Source organism: Cynocephalus volans, chromosome 7 (genome assembly GCF_027409185.1).
Source record: "Cynocephalus volans isolate mCynVol1 chromosome 7, mCynVol1.pri, whole genome shotgun sequence".
Taxonomy (NCBI): domain Eukaryota; kingdom Metazoa; phylum Chordata; class Mammalia; order Dermoptera; family Cynocephalidae; genus Cynocephalus; species Cynocephalus volans.
This window is the reverse complement of record NC_084466.1, coordinates 40,153,312-40,172,011: the sequence shown is the minus strand read 5'-3', so window position 1 is coordinate 40,172,011 and position 18,700 is coordinate 40,153,312. Positions and strand designations below refer to the sequence as shown.

The 18,700-nt window shown below is 33.4% G+C and overlaps 1 protein-coding gene across 1 annotated transcript in view; it reads right to left on the bottom strand.

Moving 5' to 3' along the window:
* Positions 1 to 18,700, bottom strand: part of DACH1 (dachshund family transcription factor 1) — a 392,928-nt gene that overhangs the window by 220,902 nt on the left and 153,326 nt on the right. Inside the window, exon 2 of the mRNA XM_063102567.1 lies at positions 7,269 to 7,384. Within this exon, the coding sequence (XP_062958637.1) occupies positions 7,269 to 7,384 (116 nt within the window). The remainder of the gene's footprint in view (positions 1 to 7,268; positions 7,385 to 18,700) is intronic.

The window sequence follows — 18,700 nt, the reverse complement described above, 5'->3', positions numbered from 1 at the left end:
TGTCTTCCAATCAAGTCCTAAGTTCATTCATGAATATGGCAATAAATGTTTTAGGACACTAAATGCCAAATTTTACTATTACTGTGATCTTTCTGGCTTTTGCCAATTTCTCTATAAATTTTGGGTCCTGTCAACCCTTTCAATTAGCAATTCTACTTCTTTACAAAGGAGATAGTAAAGTTGTGAAACTTATCCCCAAAAAGTCTGGAGAAAATAAAATAATTTTCAACGTGGTATGATTAAATCCTTAATAACAATCCAAGAGCACATCATTAAGGGAAGAAGTTTAAACTTTGAAGTTAGTCTCAGAGGGGAAAGCATATCTAGGAGAGAGACTAAACAAATCATCTTATTTTATCTTATTTTGCATAACTTTTGTTTTATGATATCTTTTAAGAATATTCAAATTTTATCTATAGCAGAGTTGGTTGTTTTCCCTGATTAAACAGTATTTGTATTTCTCCTGTCTCTTGGTTAGGGAGGGAACTAGGATAGTAATAGTAACTCCTACTGGTCAAAAAATCACAACGAGTAATAAAAGACATGACATTATATAACAAAGAGATTAGAACACTGTATAAGAAATCTCACAAATAAATGGATAATCTGCAAAGCTCCAGTTCATCTACACGATATTCACTGTCATAAACAAAGGTGACTGAAAATTTGATTTGCATTTCATAATGTAAATAAACTCTTGTCAAAGGAGGCATCATATTACTAAAAAGGAAGCAAATAATACTTTGCAATTCGTCAATTAAGGACATTAGCAACTTCATTTACTGCAAATCTACTGGTACAGAAGTGTAAGCAGATTATAATTCTTAGTAGAGTCTAGTGTAGGCATATGAGACTACGGAACTCAATAGGAACTTGAAAGAGAGAAATAAATTAGGGAAGAAAGAACTGTAATTTTCTTCTAATTTAAGTAGATGAGAGGCCTGTCTAGAAGTCTAGTAATATGTGGTTATTTAATTAAATCTAAAAATAACAGATCTTTGCTCTAAGAGCTTAGAAAATTTTTTTTTATGAATTTCTATGCTGGTAACAGACCCAATACATATTATAATATGACCGAAGTACTCAATTATAATGTATGTTACATATGAAAAAAAGAAGTAAATATATTTAATATGTAGTTCTGCATACCAAAAGTTGTATTTATACTCAGTTAAATTAAGAACTCTGTTTTATTCACATGTGTATAAAATTAGTTCCACATCAAGATACTCTGGGTACAATGAAAATTCTGTAGCTCTACATTAAGATAGTATGGGTACAATGAAAATTCTAATCCTTAAGGATGACATAATATAGGGCAAATATATTGAAATATATATGCAGGAATTGTAAAGACTAATATGTTCTATGCTGCCATGTTATTTCTGTAAATATTGCTTCTTTAGAGTATCAATCTAGGTTATAAATTTCATCAATTGTCGATAATAATACTTAAATGTAGCCAGCATATCCTATAAACAAACAAATAAATAAAGCCTTCCATATACTTAGTACACCTCTGCTAGGCTCTAGACTCTAAATCTTTAATCTGTAGTCTATCTGTGCTTAATGGGATTTTAGAAGCTGCTTTAACACACCAGTGTTTAAATTTGTAATTGTGAGGCATAATAATTCCTCTCGGAAATCCTTTACTAAGTGTTAATTAGCCATATTCATTGAACAAATATTTATTTTGATTTTGAATATGCACTGTGTGCCAGGCAATATTCTACATAATGAGATACTGAAATGAACAAAATTGACCAAAATCTTTTAGAAGCTAAAAAATTTAGTCTGTAGCAGACATGTTTGTGAGAACGACTACCACACCACACTTGGACCTCTCACAATACCTCACCCAGTGACTTACTGAGTGCTAGGCTGATAATGGTCCCAGAGTTATGCCCACATCCTCATCCAGGGAACCTGTGAGTGCTACTTTATATGAAGATAGATTCTTCAAAGATGTGTTTATGTTATGGATCTCGAGATGGGGAAATAATACTGTATTATTCAAAATACCTTAAATACAATCCCAAGTGTCTCTACAAGAGAAAGGCAGAAGGCTGGTCGGTTGCTCAACTGGTTAGGGCATGGTGTTATAACACCAAGGTCAAGGGTTCAGATCCCCTAACCGTCCAGCTGCAAGGAAAAAAACAAACAAACAAGAGAGAGGCAGAGGGATATTACACACACAGACACACACACACACACACACACACACACACACACACACACACACACACACACACGGTGAAGGCAACACAACCATGGAGACAGAAATTGGAGTGAGGCAGCTGCAAACTGAAGAATGCCAGCAGCCCCCAGAAGCTCAGAGGCAAGGAATGGATTCTCCCCTAGAATATCGCAAAGGAGTGAGGCCCTGCTGATATCGTGATTTCAGCCCAGTGATACTGATTTTAGTCTTCTGGCCTCCAGAACTATGAAAGAATAAATTTCCATTGTTATTCCACTAAGCCTGTGGTAATTTGTTATAGCAGCCACAGGAAACTAATGGAGTGTTCAATACAAGTTTTAAAACTAAATAAATGACATAATGAAGTTTAGTGTTTAGGCTGGCCTTCCAAAAAGGAAAAATAGAAGACATGTTATTTTATTTTTCTCTTCAAGAAAAATATGAAGAAACATGTATTAAATACTTGTAAGTTAAATGTGCTTTCCTCGAAATGTCCAGTGATCAAACTTCACAAATATTCACTATATACAAATGTTTGAAAATGCATACATACACACAATACACATAAATGGTTTAGTTTATATCATATTTATTCTTTGAGTAAGACATTCAGTAGATTGTTATGTTTAGTTTATTAACGAAGACAATCAATCCTTTTGTGGCTGTTTTACTTGTGCATTTTTTCTCTTATCGTACTTGTGAGTCTCCCCATGGTACACAATGCATTTATTCTAATAAACTTCTCAACACACAAGGCACAGTTCCACACTGTGAATTTTCTCCTGAGAAACCTAAATGTTTAATGCACTTAAAATACTATAAATACTGATATTACAAAAGAGGTAGTTTATATGTTGTTGCTGGTTACTAATATTTAGCAAGAAAAATAATGAACATAAACTTTGAAAATATGTTTTTGATTTATAAATCCTTCTGAGCATACTTTCCTTAAAAAAAATTGTAAATGAGCATGCTTTAATGGGATTAACTCTGGATTAATAATGCCCCAGTTCACTATGCTTTTCCAAAATGATATATTTACAATGTCTGTTCTTACCTTTTAAGCATAGTGTAGGTATGTATACAATTGCTTTCTTTTCCCTGAATGTGTATTGGTTATGTGTCTGCAAGGTCACAGTGAGGGAAAAGATATGTCCAAGAAGCAAAACCATAAATCATTCATTCATTTGATTTCAGTGTATTCTAAAAAAAATAGGTATTGTATAACTTTTAATGTCAAATGCAAATATTTGGGGCTCAGTAAGTTACTCTCTAATACTTACATGAAAATAATATTTCAAAACCAGTTTGCATTCTGACCTAAAGATATAATCAGCAAGTTGGCCAAATACATTATCCAAATTGCACTCCTGGCTCAAGGGGGTAGTATTCTGAATTCCTAAATAACCCTTTCCTTAATTGTAAAATAGACATGATTCTATAAAAAGCATAAATATTATTGGAACTCCGTTGCTAGGATAAATTAATTCTAAACTGGTATTTATTATCAAAAATGATTTATGACAAATGCTCAGTTAAAATAAATGTAGTGAGCACTACGGGAGGTATTCCCTAGTAAAACTCTACAAAGAGCCTTCCTTCTTTCATTAACTTCAACTTCTGGTTGCTATGGCATCCAGTGACAACCATAACTTTTGGAAATTATCACCATCTGCCCACGCCCCTTTTTAAGGTTATGTATTAGCCCACTCAAGCAACCAAAATAACTAACAATTAAAAATTCCATAAGCATTCTCTCTTTTTGTTCTCTTTCTTTTGGGAGGGGAGGAGATTGTTTGTTGCTTTTTTAATTATAGATACCTAAATACATAACATTAGGACTGGGAAAAGACATTTTTTAAAAATATAAAGGTAGTCTTTTTGTTTTCTAAGAAAACAGATGGCCTCCTGGGAAGATTATTAATTAACTCCAATCTTCAATTGTTGAAAAAAAGAAAAGAAAAGAAGGGAATGATTAGGAACAAATCAATGGATACTTATAAACTTGTCAAAATTAATCAATTTTCTTTTCATAGGACGAAGTTAAGCAACTTAGAAAGTAAATTTGCATCTTTCATCCTTTTCCAGTATTACTACTTGGAATACAAAAGTACAGGCAATGTTCATAGGTAGGTACAATTTAAATCTTAGAATTTGAGATTTGGGGTGATTTTTGTTTGTTTTTTTCTTTTGAGGTTTATATGTTTGTTTGTTTGTTTTGCTAGTTTTACAAACATGAAATCCAAGTCTTTTAAAGATATTGATATAACCACGGATGCTTGGAAACAAATTTTAAAAATTCAAATTCAGAGGTTAAAAACTGAACAGAAATGTTATCAAACTAGCTTTCTTAATGGCAAAAATATAGACATATAACTTTAACATTAACTTTTAAAAAAATAACACACACCTTCCCTGTGTCAAGAGGGTAAAAGTTTTTTAGAAAATGACAGTTTGTTTTTAAAAGAAAGTAGCAAGTGTAAATAAATAAAGTTCTGGGATATAAAAGTCTGTATATTCATATAAAATGACATTTCCCCAATACACTAATATTTCTTGGGAGAAAGGTGTTATACTCCCTGAGAACTATAAGATTTAAGACCATTAGATTTCCAGTTAATATTTTAAGATAGTGAATAACATGTTCCCCAGTATATGGAGACATTTTTCTGTATTCTCTAAAATTGAAACTTCTCCATCTAGAAAAGTTCTATGTAAAAAGAGAAATCATATTGAATATATTAAGGTAACACCATTCATGTGCAATAGGCAAGCTTCTGGCCTCAGGTTTTCATACCAATGTCTAAAGTTGAAAGTCAGTCAAATAGGCAGTAGTGAGCTCGCATGCACTTTTCTAAATCCATTCACTGAGCTCTACAGAGCCCTGAACTGTTCTAGACCCCCTTTCTAATCCAGTCTACTTTCCTAACGAGCATCTATTGTTTTATTCTTCTCTAGAACATGAGTGCTTAAGGGCTTTTTCAGTATAATGCTTAGCAAGCTTGACAGAAATCCTGGCTTCTGGGTTCACAGCACATTAGAAAGAAGAAAAGTAAAAAAGCACATCTGAGAAAAATGGCACAGCAATTGAAATACATAAAATGATCTTATTTCAAAAATTACTGACCATAATGATGAGTCAAGTTGAAACTATCTTCAGTGTCTCAGTTTGTCAAGCCAGAGAACTGTGTACTATATTTCAGAAAGAGGTATTTCAAAAATAACAATATTTTCATTTGAAACATTGGCATATGAACTTTATTTAAAAACTCCACTTACCCCCAAATACTTGATTATGTTAGGTATTACTACATTCAGATTTTTATGCCATCACCTTATTTCATCACTGCTTTGATAGTAACGTATTTATTGTCTTCACCTTAAAAGATTAAATATAGGCAGAAAATTTGGAACCAGACTTCCCTATTTTAATATAAATACAATCTAGAATACATTTTTCCCTAAGATAATTGTAATTAAGTAACATTTGAGAGTCAACACAATCGTACCAAATACAGAATAAATGATTACTAAAATGGTCAACCCTTCAAAACATAGTACATTGGGGAAAAGACTCTTAGATCTTTCTTCTTTCACTTGAATCGTTCAACTATAAAACATATGGAAGGTTAAGATTTTCATAAGCACTATAAAAGATTTAGCTATGTAGTACCAAAATTTTAAAACCCAAATTTTAAAAATACAATTTTATCATTTAGTTAAATACAGTCAAGCCTTATCAAAATACTGCCTACTTCTTTTCCAAATCCCAAATTTAAAATTAGAATTTTAGGCAGAGGATTCATTTACTTGAGAAACATATTAAACAAATAAGCTATCGATTTCATTTTTCTACATCTCAATTTTCCTCTGAAAAATTAGCATCAAAATACAAATCTCCCTGGGAATTTTAATTATTTACTAATAAGAACCTTTGGTGCCTTGCTGAAAAGAAGATATTGATTACATAAAATAAACAGCTTAAAATTCAACTCAACTAATGTTTGATAAATACCCACAAAGGTGAATGAACTGTTCAGGTGTTGCCATAAAAATAATGCTGAGTTAGAGACAGTCATTGACTTCAAGGAACTTTCACCCAAGATGGAATGTGAAATCGGTTCACCCATGATTATTTTAGAGCATACAGAAAGACAAATGTTGCAAAGAAAATACTGATATGGGAATTCAGAGAAAAAATAAAAGCCATCTCTCATCTTGTTAGATTATGTTTATTATATCAGTTGCATCAGTTGGCATTTGTATGTTTACATGTATATCTCCTCAATAAACTTCCATGAGAGCAAGAATTAATATAAATACTCTTATATGTTATATAATAATATCATTATTTTAATTTCCTCATGGATCTGGCTCATTTGCTGATGAAACATCAAAGGAAGGCAAACATGTGTAAGTAAATTAAAGAATTAATAAACATATCCAGGTGGTGGAAATCAAATGAGTTATTTTTGCTTCACTGCATTATTAAAGTTGTTTATGGTATGGAGCTTATGGGGTCAAGACCATACTTCTACTTGACATTTTTAAAATTCTAATTCATCCTTCAAATGATTCTAGTAGAAATACATTAGTTTTAGAAAAATTAGGAGATATTTCTATTTGACATTGTTACTGTTTTTTGTTTGGATGCACTGCACGTCTATCTATTTCTGAATTCTTGTGGAATGAGAAATAAGTTTAGAATTCAGAGACATGGGTTTGAATAAACATTGACAGCTACCAGCTGATTGACCTTGAGAAAGTCACACATTCTCTCTAACTTCAATTTAAGAAGAAAATAGGGATATCATTTGCTGTTTGATATTTGTGGGAAGATCAATTAAAATAGCTTCTAGCACTGTGCTCAAGTAAGCTTCCTTGGTTTTATTTTAAATAAAGAAATAGTAATAATCATAATGCAGTTTTGAAACAAATGGTTACTAGTAACATCGTAGTGTACACAAAATATAAATGGCATGTGCAAATATCAACATAACCATAGGTATATAAAAAAGCTATGGCATTGGTGATTTTTAATATTTTTGGCACAAAAAAGTAGCTCTCTTACCTGTTGGTGGAATTATCCCAGGAGACATGAGACCAGGGACAGAATGTGGCATGATGTGAGAGTTCTCTGGGGAGGTGACACTTTGAGTTCTCTTAGGAGGCCTTCCAGGTCTAGAACTGAAACAAACAAACAAAAAATTTTTACAATTAAGCTGTTGTCTTACACATCATTTCAAAGTTGTTTCAAGTGGTAACATGGACTGTAAATAAATTTGTTTCAAGGACGGTTGCTTTTGCAGTTAGATGTAATAGACTTCCATCACTAATTAGATTACATGCTGAATTCATTTTCCTCATTGAAGATCAGCCACTCCTGATGCATAATTCATAGCCTGCACCTCGTTACCTGCTTCTTCATATTAATATCTATACACAGTTTGAATTGCCTCGTTTGCATATGCTAAAGTTCTGCATGCAGCCTTCAGCACGAAAATTATGCACTAACTTGTAATAATTATTACAGTCAGCCTGCTATTGATTTATGAGACTTTTAAAAACCAAATATGTGTAGTACTTGTAATGAATGATATTTTAAGGTTCTTCAGGAAATTAAAAGGCAATGGCTGCCTAAGGAAATGTTCTGCTTGTTTGATTTAATACTACAGTTAGCTGGGAGGTGGAATGAAAGAGTGATTCAGACCTATAGCACATTTTTCGATGATATGTTTTATTACTTCACACTGCTAGCCTGATATCTAGATGATAAATGACAATACAGATCTAATATGTGAAAAGGTCTCGCAATTTTTTTATTTTTTGTCATTTAAAAGATAAGTCAAGTTATCATTTAACCCTTATTCTATTTTAGTGAACACCCCCACTAAGTTGCCTTACTTTTAATATACTAAAATAAATTGAAAACGCTTTGGATTATTTGTAGGACATCATTGAGAAACTGCCAGTATAGCATCTTCTATCTGCTTTTAGAATAAATAAAAGTACTTTGTGTTTTAGTAGTACTTTTCCCTTACATGCCCATTGCACAAGATTAGTTTTTAAAATTATAAAAATGGAAGCTGAAGAGGAGACAAGTATTGACTACCCTGGTATAAAAATAACATCAATAATATATTAGAAATTTTTGGAACAAACATTCTTATCCTTACGTTTCCACTTTTTGCCTCTGTATCACGATTGTGCTTTTATGGAATGCTTTTTCCATCATTTATCTGGTGAATACGTGTCTTGATATATCAAAACCACTAGATACATCCTTCATAAGTAAACATTTCCATGTATGTCTCTTGCCTCATCAAAAAATTTCAAAGATCTTATCTTTTTCGTTTAAATAAATAATATACTTGTATGTGCTCATTGAACAAATTATTAAGTGCTTGCTGTTTTCAAAGCAGCTAATTTGGGAGAATGTGTTCTTAGTCTTTATACTCTTGCCAAGGAGGGGAAAGCTAATGCATAAAAAAAACTATGATGCAAACTGTAATGTGCTAAGTCTCATAGGAAACTTGCAATCTGAATTCTAACTGGAAGTGAGGCTGGATGATGATACTTCCATGCGAAAGGAAGAGAGATGGCAGTGGAAGCATTAAAAGAGAATTCGGAAAGATGCGTTAGACATGCAGAAGAAAAGAATGGAAGAAAAGTACACTCCAGTGAAAAAGAGAGAAAGGAATGAAAATATGAAAATGAATGGACATACAGGATTGCTCAAACGAGCTAAAACATGTCAAAGTGGAAGAGGAGCAGAGATCGAGACTGCTAGACTTACTGCACTTATTGCTTTGGAAGAACAAGCAATTGCTTGCATGTTTGTCTGTCTCGTTAACCAATAGGTATATTCTCCTTCTTATTGTTCAAAGTATCTCTCTCACTACTTTCTCTTATTCTTCATTATTACTCTTCATTCTCAATTGGCTTTTTAACTCTTGTTATTTGCCTGGGGTCCCTCAGCAGCCCTTTGATAGTCTCCAGTATCCCTGAGTAATCTCTTCTATTGTCATCACTTACAACAACTAATAGCTAAGTATAAATCTATAGCCCAGATCCTCCTCCTGGGATTCAGACAGATTAATGCCTATCTACTGGAAATCTCTGCTTGGATGTTCTATAATAATCTATGACTCAGCTTGTCCAAATCTGAACTCAACATCTGCCTCATTAAAACCTATTTTTCCTTCCCTGGTTCAGCAAAATGGCACCCAATTGACTAAGCTAAAAATCCAGGACTCAGCTACGTCTTTTCTTTCTCTTTTACACTTGAATATCATTTCTATGAAGATGTCTCTCTAATCCATTCTTTCTTCTGTGTCTGCACTTTTACCACCCAGATCAATCTCTCATTTCTTATTTGATCAGTATCTTCTATTTGGAAGAATAGAAGACCTCTTCCAAGACCTGCCTCCAACTTTGTTCCAATACAACTTTTCATATTGATACCACAGAAAAATATCTAAAATTCAAATTTGAAAATTTTTTCCACTTACTTAAAGATATCAGTGTTCCCTACTGGATTCACACACCTTAGCATAGCACCAAAGGAGTAATACTCTAATACTGGCCCCTGCATACTTTTCACCCTTTTATTCCTACATTACCAGCTTATTTGGGCTCCTATTACACTATTTTTATAGATGCTGCCTCCTTTGCCACCAAAGCTCTTTTCTATACCAACCCATCCTCATCTACATTTTACCTGTTTAACCCTGGCTAAACCTTAATCATCCTTCTTACTAACCACTTCTAGTTACTATTCTTTCTGTGCACTATAGCCCATGGTAAACAACTCTATTATAGCTCTATACTGATTGTGGTAATCTGCTTATTTATTTCACTCCCAAGACTGCATGGCAGAAAGTGCATAAGGTATATCCAAGACTGCATGGCAGAAAATGCGTAAGATATCTCTCTGTGTGTCCTTAAAATTTAGCTCAGAGCCTGGCTCACTGTATTTATTTAAATATATTTTCACCTTTTTTGTGAAGTTATTTCCCCAAATTCCTCAAGTATCCTATCTCTTCAATTCCAGTGGTCACAAAGTTTCCAGGAAATGAAAAGAAAGGCACAAAGAAAATTTGAAACTCTGAGTCTACACATAATGCTAAATATACAACTCAAGCCCAGAGAAGAGAATAGAGGTTTGGGGAGCTCTCAAGCAAGATGCCCTAGAAAAAGTGAGAAAGGAAAAGGAAGTTAAAAGATTAAAATTTCAATCCTTTCATTTGTTTTGCTTTTTAAAAATTAAAACTATTTAGGAGTACTTTATTATTCTAGCCATAGGGGTTGTCTTCACAAGGCTTCACTCTGGTAGTAAAAGTCAGGCTACTAAGTAGGAACACTTCACTCACGCTGTGGTTAGAATAGACCCCGTGGGCTCCATTCACCACAGATATCTCCTACCCAATCTATCACATCGCCTCAAATTCCACCAATAGAGATTTATTGCTTTCAGTCTTGAAGCTTTAAGTTCTTTTAAAACCTTCCATTAAAATGCAAATACTCTTTGTGGTGGTAGTACCCTAAAGCCATCAACTAACACCCTACAGGGTATTACTTTACAATTAGGTGACAGCACTGTCTTGAGATACCTAAACAAAGAATGGAAGAGACTCGGAGAAAAGATTTGGAAGGGCAAGTCAAATCACTTACGCTTTTGCCTAGGAACAAGACTACTAGAAACTTCTCATTGGAGTTATACACAACTTCTTGGCTGAGGGGAAGTTGGAAAATTTATTAAGACTTTTCTCTGTCCCTTCATGACCTACAGGTAGGTCCCCTTATTGACAGGTGTGGTATTTTACCTTTATTGCAGTCTTGGTCACTAACTTCTAGAGGGCTTCAAGATTCTAGGGAAGATAACTAAATTGTAAATACTTGAACATTTAAATTCTTTTCTATGGGGAAGGGGAATACAGTGATACTGTATCTATCAATTTACTAAAAGGTGTAGCCTTAATCAAGATCTAACTGCTCTGAATAACTGATTAAATCAGGATTTTTTTAAGTGTTTTGTTTTGTTAGAGATCAGTAATTCTTGGAATAAAAGACAGAAAGCTTAACTGAAAAGAGGAAATTTTAAAAATTAGCAAAAGCGTTTTTTTTTTTTTTTTTTGGAATGATCAATTGTTTCCATAGTTGCCACTATCAACCCATCTTCATCTGCAACAGTGACCCAGCTCTATCCCAAAGGATCAGAGCAAGTTGAACTCTCCTAGTACTAGTGAAACATAAGACCTCACTTAAATAAATTATTACCCTTAATAGCTTGAATGAAATCACAATTTATGACTTTGGTAATTGTTTTTGCCAGCTTTGCACATTAGCCGTAATACAGCCATTAGTATTTTCAACCAACTGCATTAAAAGTAGAGAGCAATGGCTTAGAGATGTCTGAATCCACACTTGATACTCCAAACACTTAGAAACTCACCAACGTATACCCTTTTCTGCAGTTCTGAATAAAGAATAAAGATCCGATATCCATCCCCTCAGATGACCAGACCTTTCTTTCCTTAGCTTATATCACTAAATCAATCTCACGCTAATTTGTCTCTCTCCCACAACTGCGTAATGTTTACCAACTCTGCCTAGGCCATTTACTGTTTTGATCCAAGATGAAATAAAAATCCAACTTAGCAAAAGAAAACAAAAGTGATATAAATTAATAAAAGCTAAGTGCTTCAGAAGAGTGAGAGACATCTGAAATATTAGAGGAAGGACACTTCACAGATTTTTCAATCCCCAGCCTTCTCCATAGACATCATTTTTTGCTAATCTCAGTAGTTTTCAAGAAATTTAATTCAACTCTTTCCCTGGGAGTTGGGGCAAAGAAACAAGTGAAATCCAGAAAGAGACCATGATGGCTAAAAATTGGGAAATGTGAAAGTAGATGCTCAGCAGATATTTTAGGTCCAAATCCCACCTGCTTGGAAAAAGGAAAGGGGTTCTATTCAGCCATTCATTCATTCATTTACCCAAGAGAAAGAGCTACTCAAACATTGGGCTGGACATTAAGGTTGCAAGAATAAGGGTACAGCCCTTCTTTGAGGAAGAAGATAAAATTAAACAGCCTATGGGGCCACAGTGAAACAGAATAATACATAGCAGCAAATGAGCATTGAAATTAGTCCTGAGACACCAACAACCATTTAGGAGTGAAAGCAGCTTGTGCCACTAATTCACAAAAGTTCATTTGCCCTCTCCAATCCTTTCACCCCAGGAAAACTCCAACTATGTTTATATTCTGCATACTTTTTTTTTCTAGTAAACTGCTTCTACAAAACTAAGATATATGAGAACTTTATACACACACACACACACACACACACACACGTTTATTTTATATATTATATTACATTTATTATAACATAAATGTATTTTATATATAAATTATTTCCAACTGGAAAGGTACAATTTGTTTAACAATTTGCATGCCCACTTGAACATTATAGAGTCATGAAGAGTGATGTTTATGAGTTTATAAGTCCTCCTCGCCTTTTCTTAGAATCTAAAGATGAAGGCCAGGTTAAGAATATTCTTTAAAATCCATTAAATATATTAGTTTTATTAATCTTAGGATTATTATATTAATCTTGGTTAAGATCACTTAACTTAGTGAATATATTTTTGAGCTGAATCTTTATCAAATCAGGGGTCTTGATATATTCTTGTCTCAATTTAAATTCTTTACTTCAATAATAAATGACCCCTTACGTAGTATATCAAGTGATTTATCAGTGAAAATATACTCATATTTTATGAACATTTTGTGAGACTAGGTAGCAATTTCATGCAATTTGAAGTTTTAAATAAAGAGACATAAAAATTGTTTTTACCTTTCTATAGAAAACATTATACATCCACATATATGATATTTCTGAGTACATAGTATTTGCAAATTTCATTTAATGATGTTTGTCTAGAAAGCTAAATATTTTTAACCTTTTAATCACCTTACAATTTTCTTTTCTTCCCATAAGTCTTCCAGGCCACTGATGATTCTATGCACAGCACACCTTTTTTATAATTATGTGCGAAAGTCTTAATAGAATCCCCTAAAGAACAAACACTGAAATAATCAGAAACAATTATAAATGGCTTTCTTAAACTTTTGGAAAAATTTAATACTTCACTGGCTTCTTTCTCAGTTTCTGTCATACTTCAAAACCATATTCTACAAAATTTAAATTTAATATTAAAAGATATTCCAACAAAAACATGTGATATCTAAACCAACATTTTATACAAACTATGGACTCCACAATCACAAAGAAAAAAAAGTTTTATTTCTTGTAATTTTTCAATTTGAATTTCAAATGATTAGATCATCTCAGCAATTATTGTTGGCTATATTTTGTTTGGATCAAAATCAATGTATATGGCCTTTTATTTCAATGGCAAATGCCAAGACCCTGTTCATAAATGTGCAGTGAGTATAGTATACTATCATTCTGTTTTTGCAGATCATCTTTAATTTGGCCCCAACATGCACCTATTGCTTCAATATGAAGATAATATCCAACTCTCCTCTGTAGTAGATGTCATTTCCAACACTCTGAAGGGCCTCTTCCCAAATGTTTTCATTTTATTTTGTAATAATGGATAAAACAATAAAAAATTACAGTTATATTATGTCATCTAACTGACAGGCACTGTGCTATGTTCGCTATGTGGTATAACTCTTTTAATACTGACAGCAAATCTTTGAGATAGGTAGTATTATTATTCTATTTTACTCATGGAGACAATGGGCCACCAGAAAGTAAAATGACTTACCCAATATCCCACAGATAAAAAGTAATAGAGCCAGGTTGTGAACCAAAGTCAATACTTTGGTTCCAGAGGCCAAGAACTGTTGCATATTTGCTTGTTAATTTAGTCAACAAACATTAAGTGAAAATGATAATGTGATTGACCTTACAATATGTGGTAGAGATACCAATAAGTCACAGTACCTGATCTCAAATAGCTCACAGTCCATTTGGAAAAATAGATATATAGAGAATTATCTCAATCTTAATCACAATTGCCATACTTTTTTGTACAAGAAGAAAATATTTTGTAAAGATATTATAGCAAACCAAAGGAAAAAGGAAAAAACAAAACAAAACTATGGTCAGTTTCCATAAATAGTTATGTGCTACAGCAACCACAATCATAAATTTCTGGTAAAGTAACTAAGTCTCCACACACACACACACACACACACACACACACACCAATTTGATATAAGCATCTTCACATATAAATCACAAAAATAAAAACGATAGTTATGTTCGCATTAAACTATTGATCCTCAAAGGTTTAGCTTCAAATGAGGCTAAAAAGCAGAACCTGTTAAATCAGAACTCAGAAAATCTTGTCTTCCTGCTTAGCAATGACCAGGCAAGATGGCTGTCTTAACCTAAAATGCATGTTTTCTCCCTCCACTGACAAGTTATTTGAATGCCACCTCTGGAGAAAATGTACATAACTAATTTGTTTGAGAAATCTGTTAGGGAAAAAAAAAAAATCCTCTATTCCCCTCCACTGTGTAACACACGGTGAGCTGTCAGGAAACAGTGTTGAAGCACAGAAATTCAGATGCCAGCTCCAGAATTCAGAGACCTCTTGACAACTTTTTGATACCACTGTGAGGATTCTAGGCCTATGAACTAATAAAAGGATGATATTAAGACAGACAAAGTTATGTTGTTTTCAGCCTACAGAGATTTAATAACATGCTTAATTTGTTATCTAATGTAGACGTTATATAAGCACCAAACATTACTATTAATATTATTTACATTAATTGAATTCTATTTAATACTTTATAAAAATGGGTTCTTTAATGAATAAAATTTTAATACTAATGTTAGATATTATAAGAAATTATGATATAAACTGCCTGTACCACATAATTGGAAAACATATATTGGAATTTGTCCTTTCAAACTGGGATAGACATTTTTTAATCATAGGATAATCACCCCTGACTCCTGGAATACTGGGCAGAGGCTGTTTTTAAAATCCCAATCAGTACGTTAATTGCTATGTTCCCTTAGTTGTTTATTTATTTATAGCTGAATCATAGTCTAAAATGCTAAAAAAGTATTGCCTTAATAGAGATATTTAAATTGATTAAAGAATAATAGCTTACATTTAGAGATGACATATGATGTATTTATATGCACCAGGAATTCTTTTGAGCACTTTATGTATACAATGGTACATAAAAAGGTCATGGAAAAGTAAAGTTAAAAGGTAATACAAATGAACTTTCCATGAACTTTTTGAAGGCCCCTCTTATTATTTAATTCCATTCAAGAAACTTATGAAATAGACATATTATTCTTTCCATTTTATAAATACGAAAATTGAGGCAAAGATATGTTGAAGTGTATCGTTACTAAGAATAAAAGTACAGATTTTCTTATTTATTACTCCAAATGGAACAACTTTCTTGGTTAAACCTTGTGCTTAACATTACATTAGAGAGAAGCCTAGGGAAGATAACAGCTATTACATTTTTATTTTATTTAAAATAGAAGGTAGAATTCCACATTTCAGCCGATTTCTTTATCTGACTGCTTGTGACAGGATGTTCTAATATTTAAAACTCTGCCCCAGTCTGGGTCAGACAAACTACCCTCAGAGTCCAGGGCTATAGATCTGATGACTTGTCTCAAATGTGTTCTCTCTTTCCAACATCATTAATGCACACAGACATGTGTTAGGTAGCCACTGGACACAAAGGCAGATCCAAGATACCATGACAGGGACAAAGACAACAAAATACAAGTGGGCTTTCTATTGGTAGAATACATACCTATGACACTACACTTCAAGTGATTTATTTAAAAAGTGAGAGAATAAACTTTCAGATAATATTTTTAAAAAGGAAAAGGCATTTGAGATGGGTCTTGAAACTTGAGTATGACTTTGATTAACGGAGATAATGTGAGAAGGCATCGAAGGTCTTCAAATGGTGTGGCCCAGGGCTTCAAGACAGAAAATGCACCACAAATGGTGGTTGGGTTAGGGCCTCAAAAAATGCTCCCCCTGCTCAGAATTACCAAGGCCATTATATAGATTCAGTATTTCTTATGTATATTACGGTCCCAGCTATATTGCAAGGCCTTTGAGGTATTAGTAGAAGCTTGTTTCTTCTGAAGCCCTCCCTAAATCTCCAGCACAGAGGGCAGCAAATTGTGTATGTTCAGCAGCACTGATTGAACTGAAAGGGGTGAACTTAGTATCTGAGATCACATCACAAAAGGCAAGGCAAAGATTGAGTATCTAGAATGGGGCCTTTACAGAACGGTAAGTGTGATCTATTATAACATTCATACTCAGGCAGTGATAGTATGTGAAGTATAGTGGTTCACAATTTTGTAGGATTTATGAGGTTAGCATGAAAATTAATTTAGCTATTATTGTCAAGATATAGATCAAAAATCATGAGATCTAATAATTGAATTTACTATGCAATCATCACTATGCTAAACACACATTGTATGATTTAGTCTTTACAATAACTCTATGACATAGATATTATCATGCCCATTTTACAGATGAATGGAATGGTTCCAGGTAATAGAATAAGTAACTTGAATAGGGCATAGACTGCTAATGTCGCAGAACTGAATGGAACCAGCTCTCTCTGAGCAAAAGTCCATGCTGAATTGCCATACTAATCATAAGAATGTTTCAGACATAAAAATTTATATTGGAGGTAAATAGCCATACCTAGATGATTTTTGAAATTCACTTTTAAGGCTACATTTCTATTTCACAACTCTGAATATATTTACTATTTGGAAAAGCAATTGAATGTTTCAGTCTCCACATCTTTGCACTTGCTATTGCTACTTCTTAGAATGCTTTCCAGTAAGATGTCTCCATGCCTCACCTTCCTTAACCACCATAGAAAGTGGCACTGGGTCCACTAAATAGCTCTGCTGATAGAGTTTAGATGTCTTGTCTCCCCAAAACTCATGTGGAAATCTGATCCTCAACTTGGCAATGTTGGGAATCATTTAGGTTATGGGAAAGGATCCCTCATGAATAGATTAATGCTCTCAGGGTGGGGTACTGAGTTCTTGCTCTATTAGTTCCCATGAGAGCTGGTTGTTTAAAAGACCCTGGCACCTATCCTCTCTCTCCCTCCCTCTCTCTCTCTCTCTCTCTCTCTCGCTTCCTCCTACCATGTAATCTGCTTGGACCTGCCAGCTGCTGCTGTTTTCTGCCCTGAGTAGAAGCAGCCTGAGGCCCACACCAGATGCAGCTGTCCCAGTATCGTGAACCAAATAAACCTCTTTTCTTTATAAATTACCTAGTCTTGGGTATTCTGTTATAGCAACACAAAATGGACTAATACATCCCCTCACCCACCCCACTGTATATTTGTTGTGAGTGTTGTTCAGAAATACTATATATTTACTTGTTATTGATAATTATCTGTCTTTGCAGGTTCCATGAGAGCAGGGATTTTGAATGTTTTTTTCACTGGTGTTTCCCCAGCACATAGGAACAGTGTCTGGCACAAAGTAGGAAATCATTAAATATTAAACAAAAAAAATAAATGAATGAGTGAAGGAAGGGATGGATGCTCATTGCCAACCTATGTCCATCTGAATCTACATTGTCTTAGCAGATGCTTAACTACCTGAAAGGCTGGGACTATGACATGTCAGAGTGTTTTGTTTGGTGCCAACTTGATAATGACGATGAAATGGATGGCTGCTGAGTTACTGCCTTCTTTGAATTATCCTACCTCTAACCGAATTCTCTAATTCTCTGGATCTGTCCTTGCTCTTCAAAATGATGTGGTTGGAAGGAAAAAAGTCTATAAATTTTTAAACTCATGACAATCTGTGGACCTTGAAATCATCAACCAAGGTAAGCCATGCCCAAATATGCACATTTCTGAATTTGGTTTAAAAATCTTGACACATCTACTTGAAAATATAATGCACACTTTCTTAATAAAGTGTGCATTTCTAATCACATGATTTTACTCTAGGCTTCTAGATCATCAAAACTTAACCACTTTATTCTCACAGATTCTTTCTTATCCATGCTTGGTTATATAGGAAAGCCCTAAAATATTGCATTTAAAGCCATTAGAAGGCTATATGATTCAAAAAATGGTGTCAGAACAATTTGCTAGCTATTTGAAAAGTTGAGATAGATTCCCATTATATGCATCTAAAAAGGTAGATCAAATCATTCCATGTTTAAAAATTACAAAAGAAAGATTTGAAGAAAACTATCTTCATTATTGGAAAAATCTTTAGAAGTATGGCAATTAAGAAACTATTAAGAAAATTATTGATAGAATTATCTACATGTAAATTAAAGACACTTTTAAGAAAACTAATGTTGGAAAAAAGTGACAAAATATAAAAATGTATATGGCAAAGACATATGATTATTACCCTAAATTTATAAACAATGAAGAATCCAATATTAAATGTCAAATAAATATGAATAGGAAAA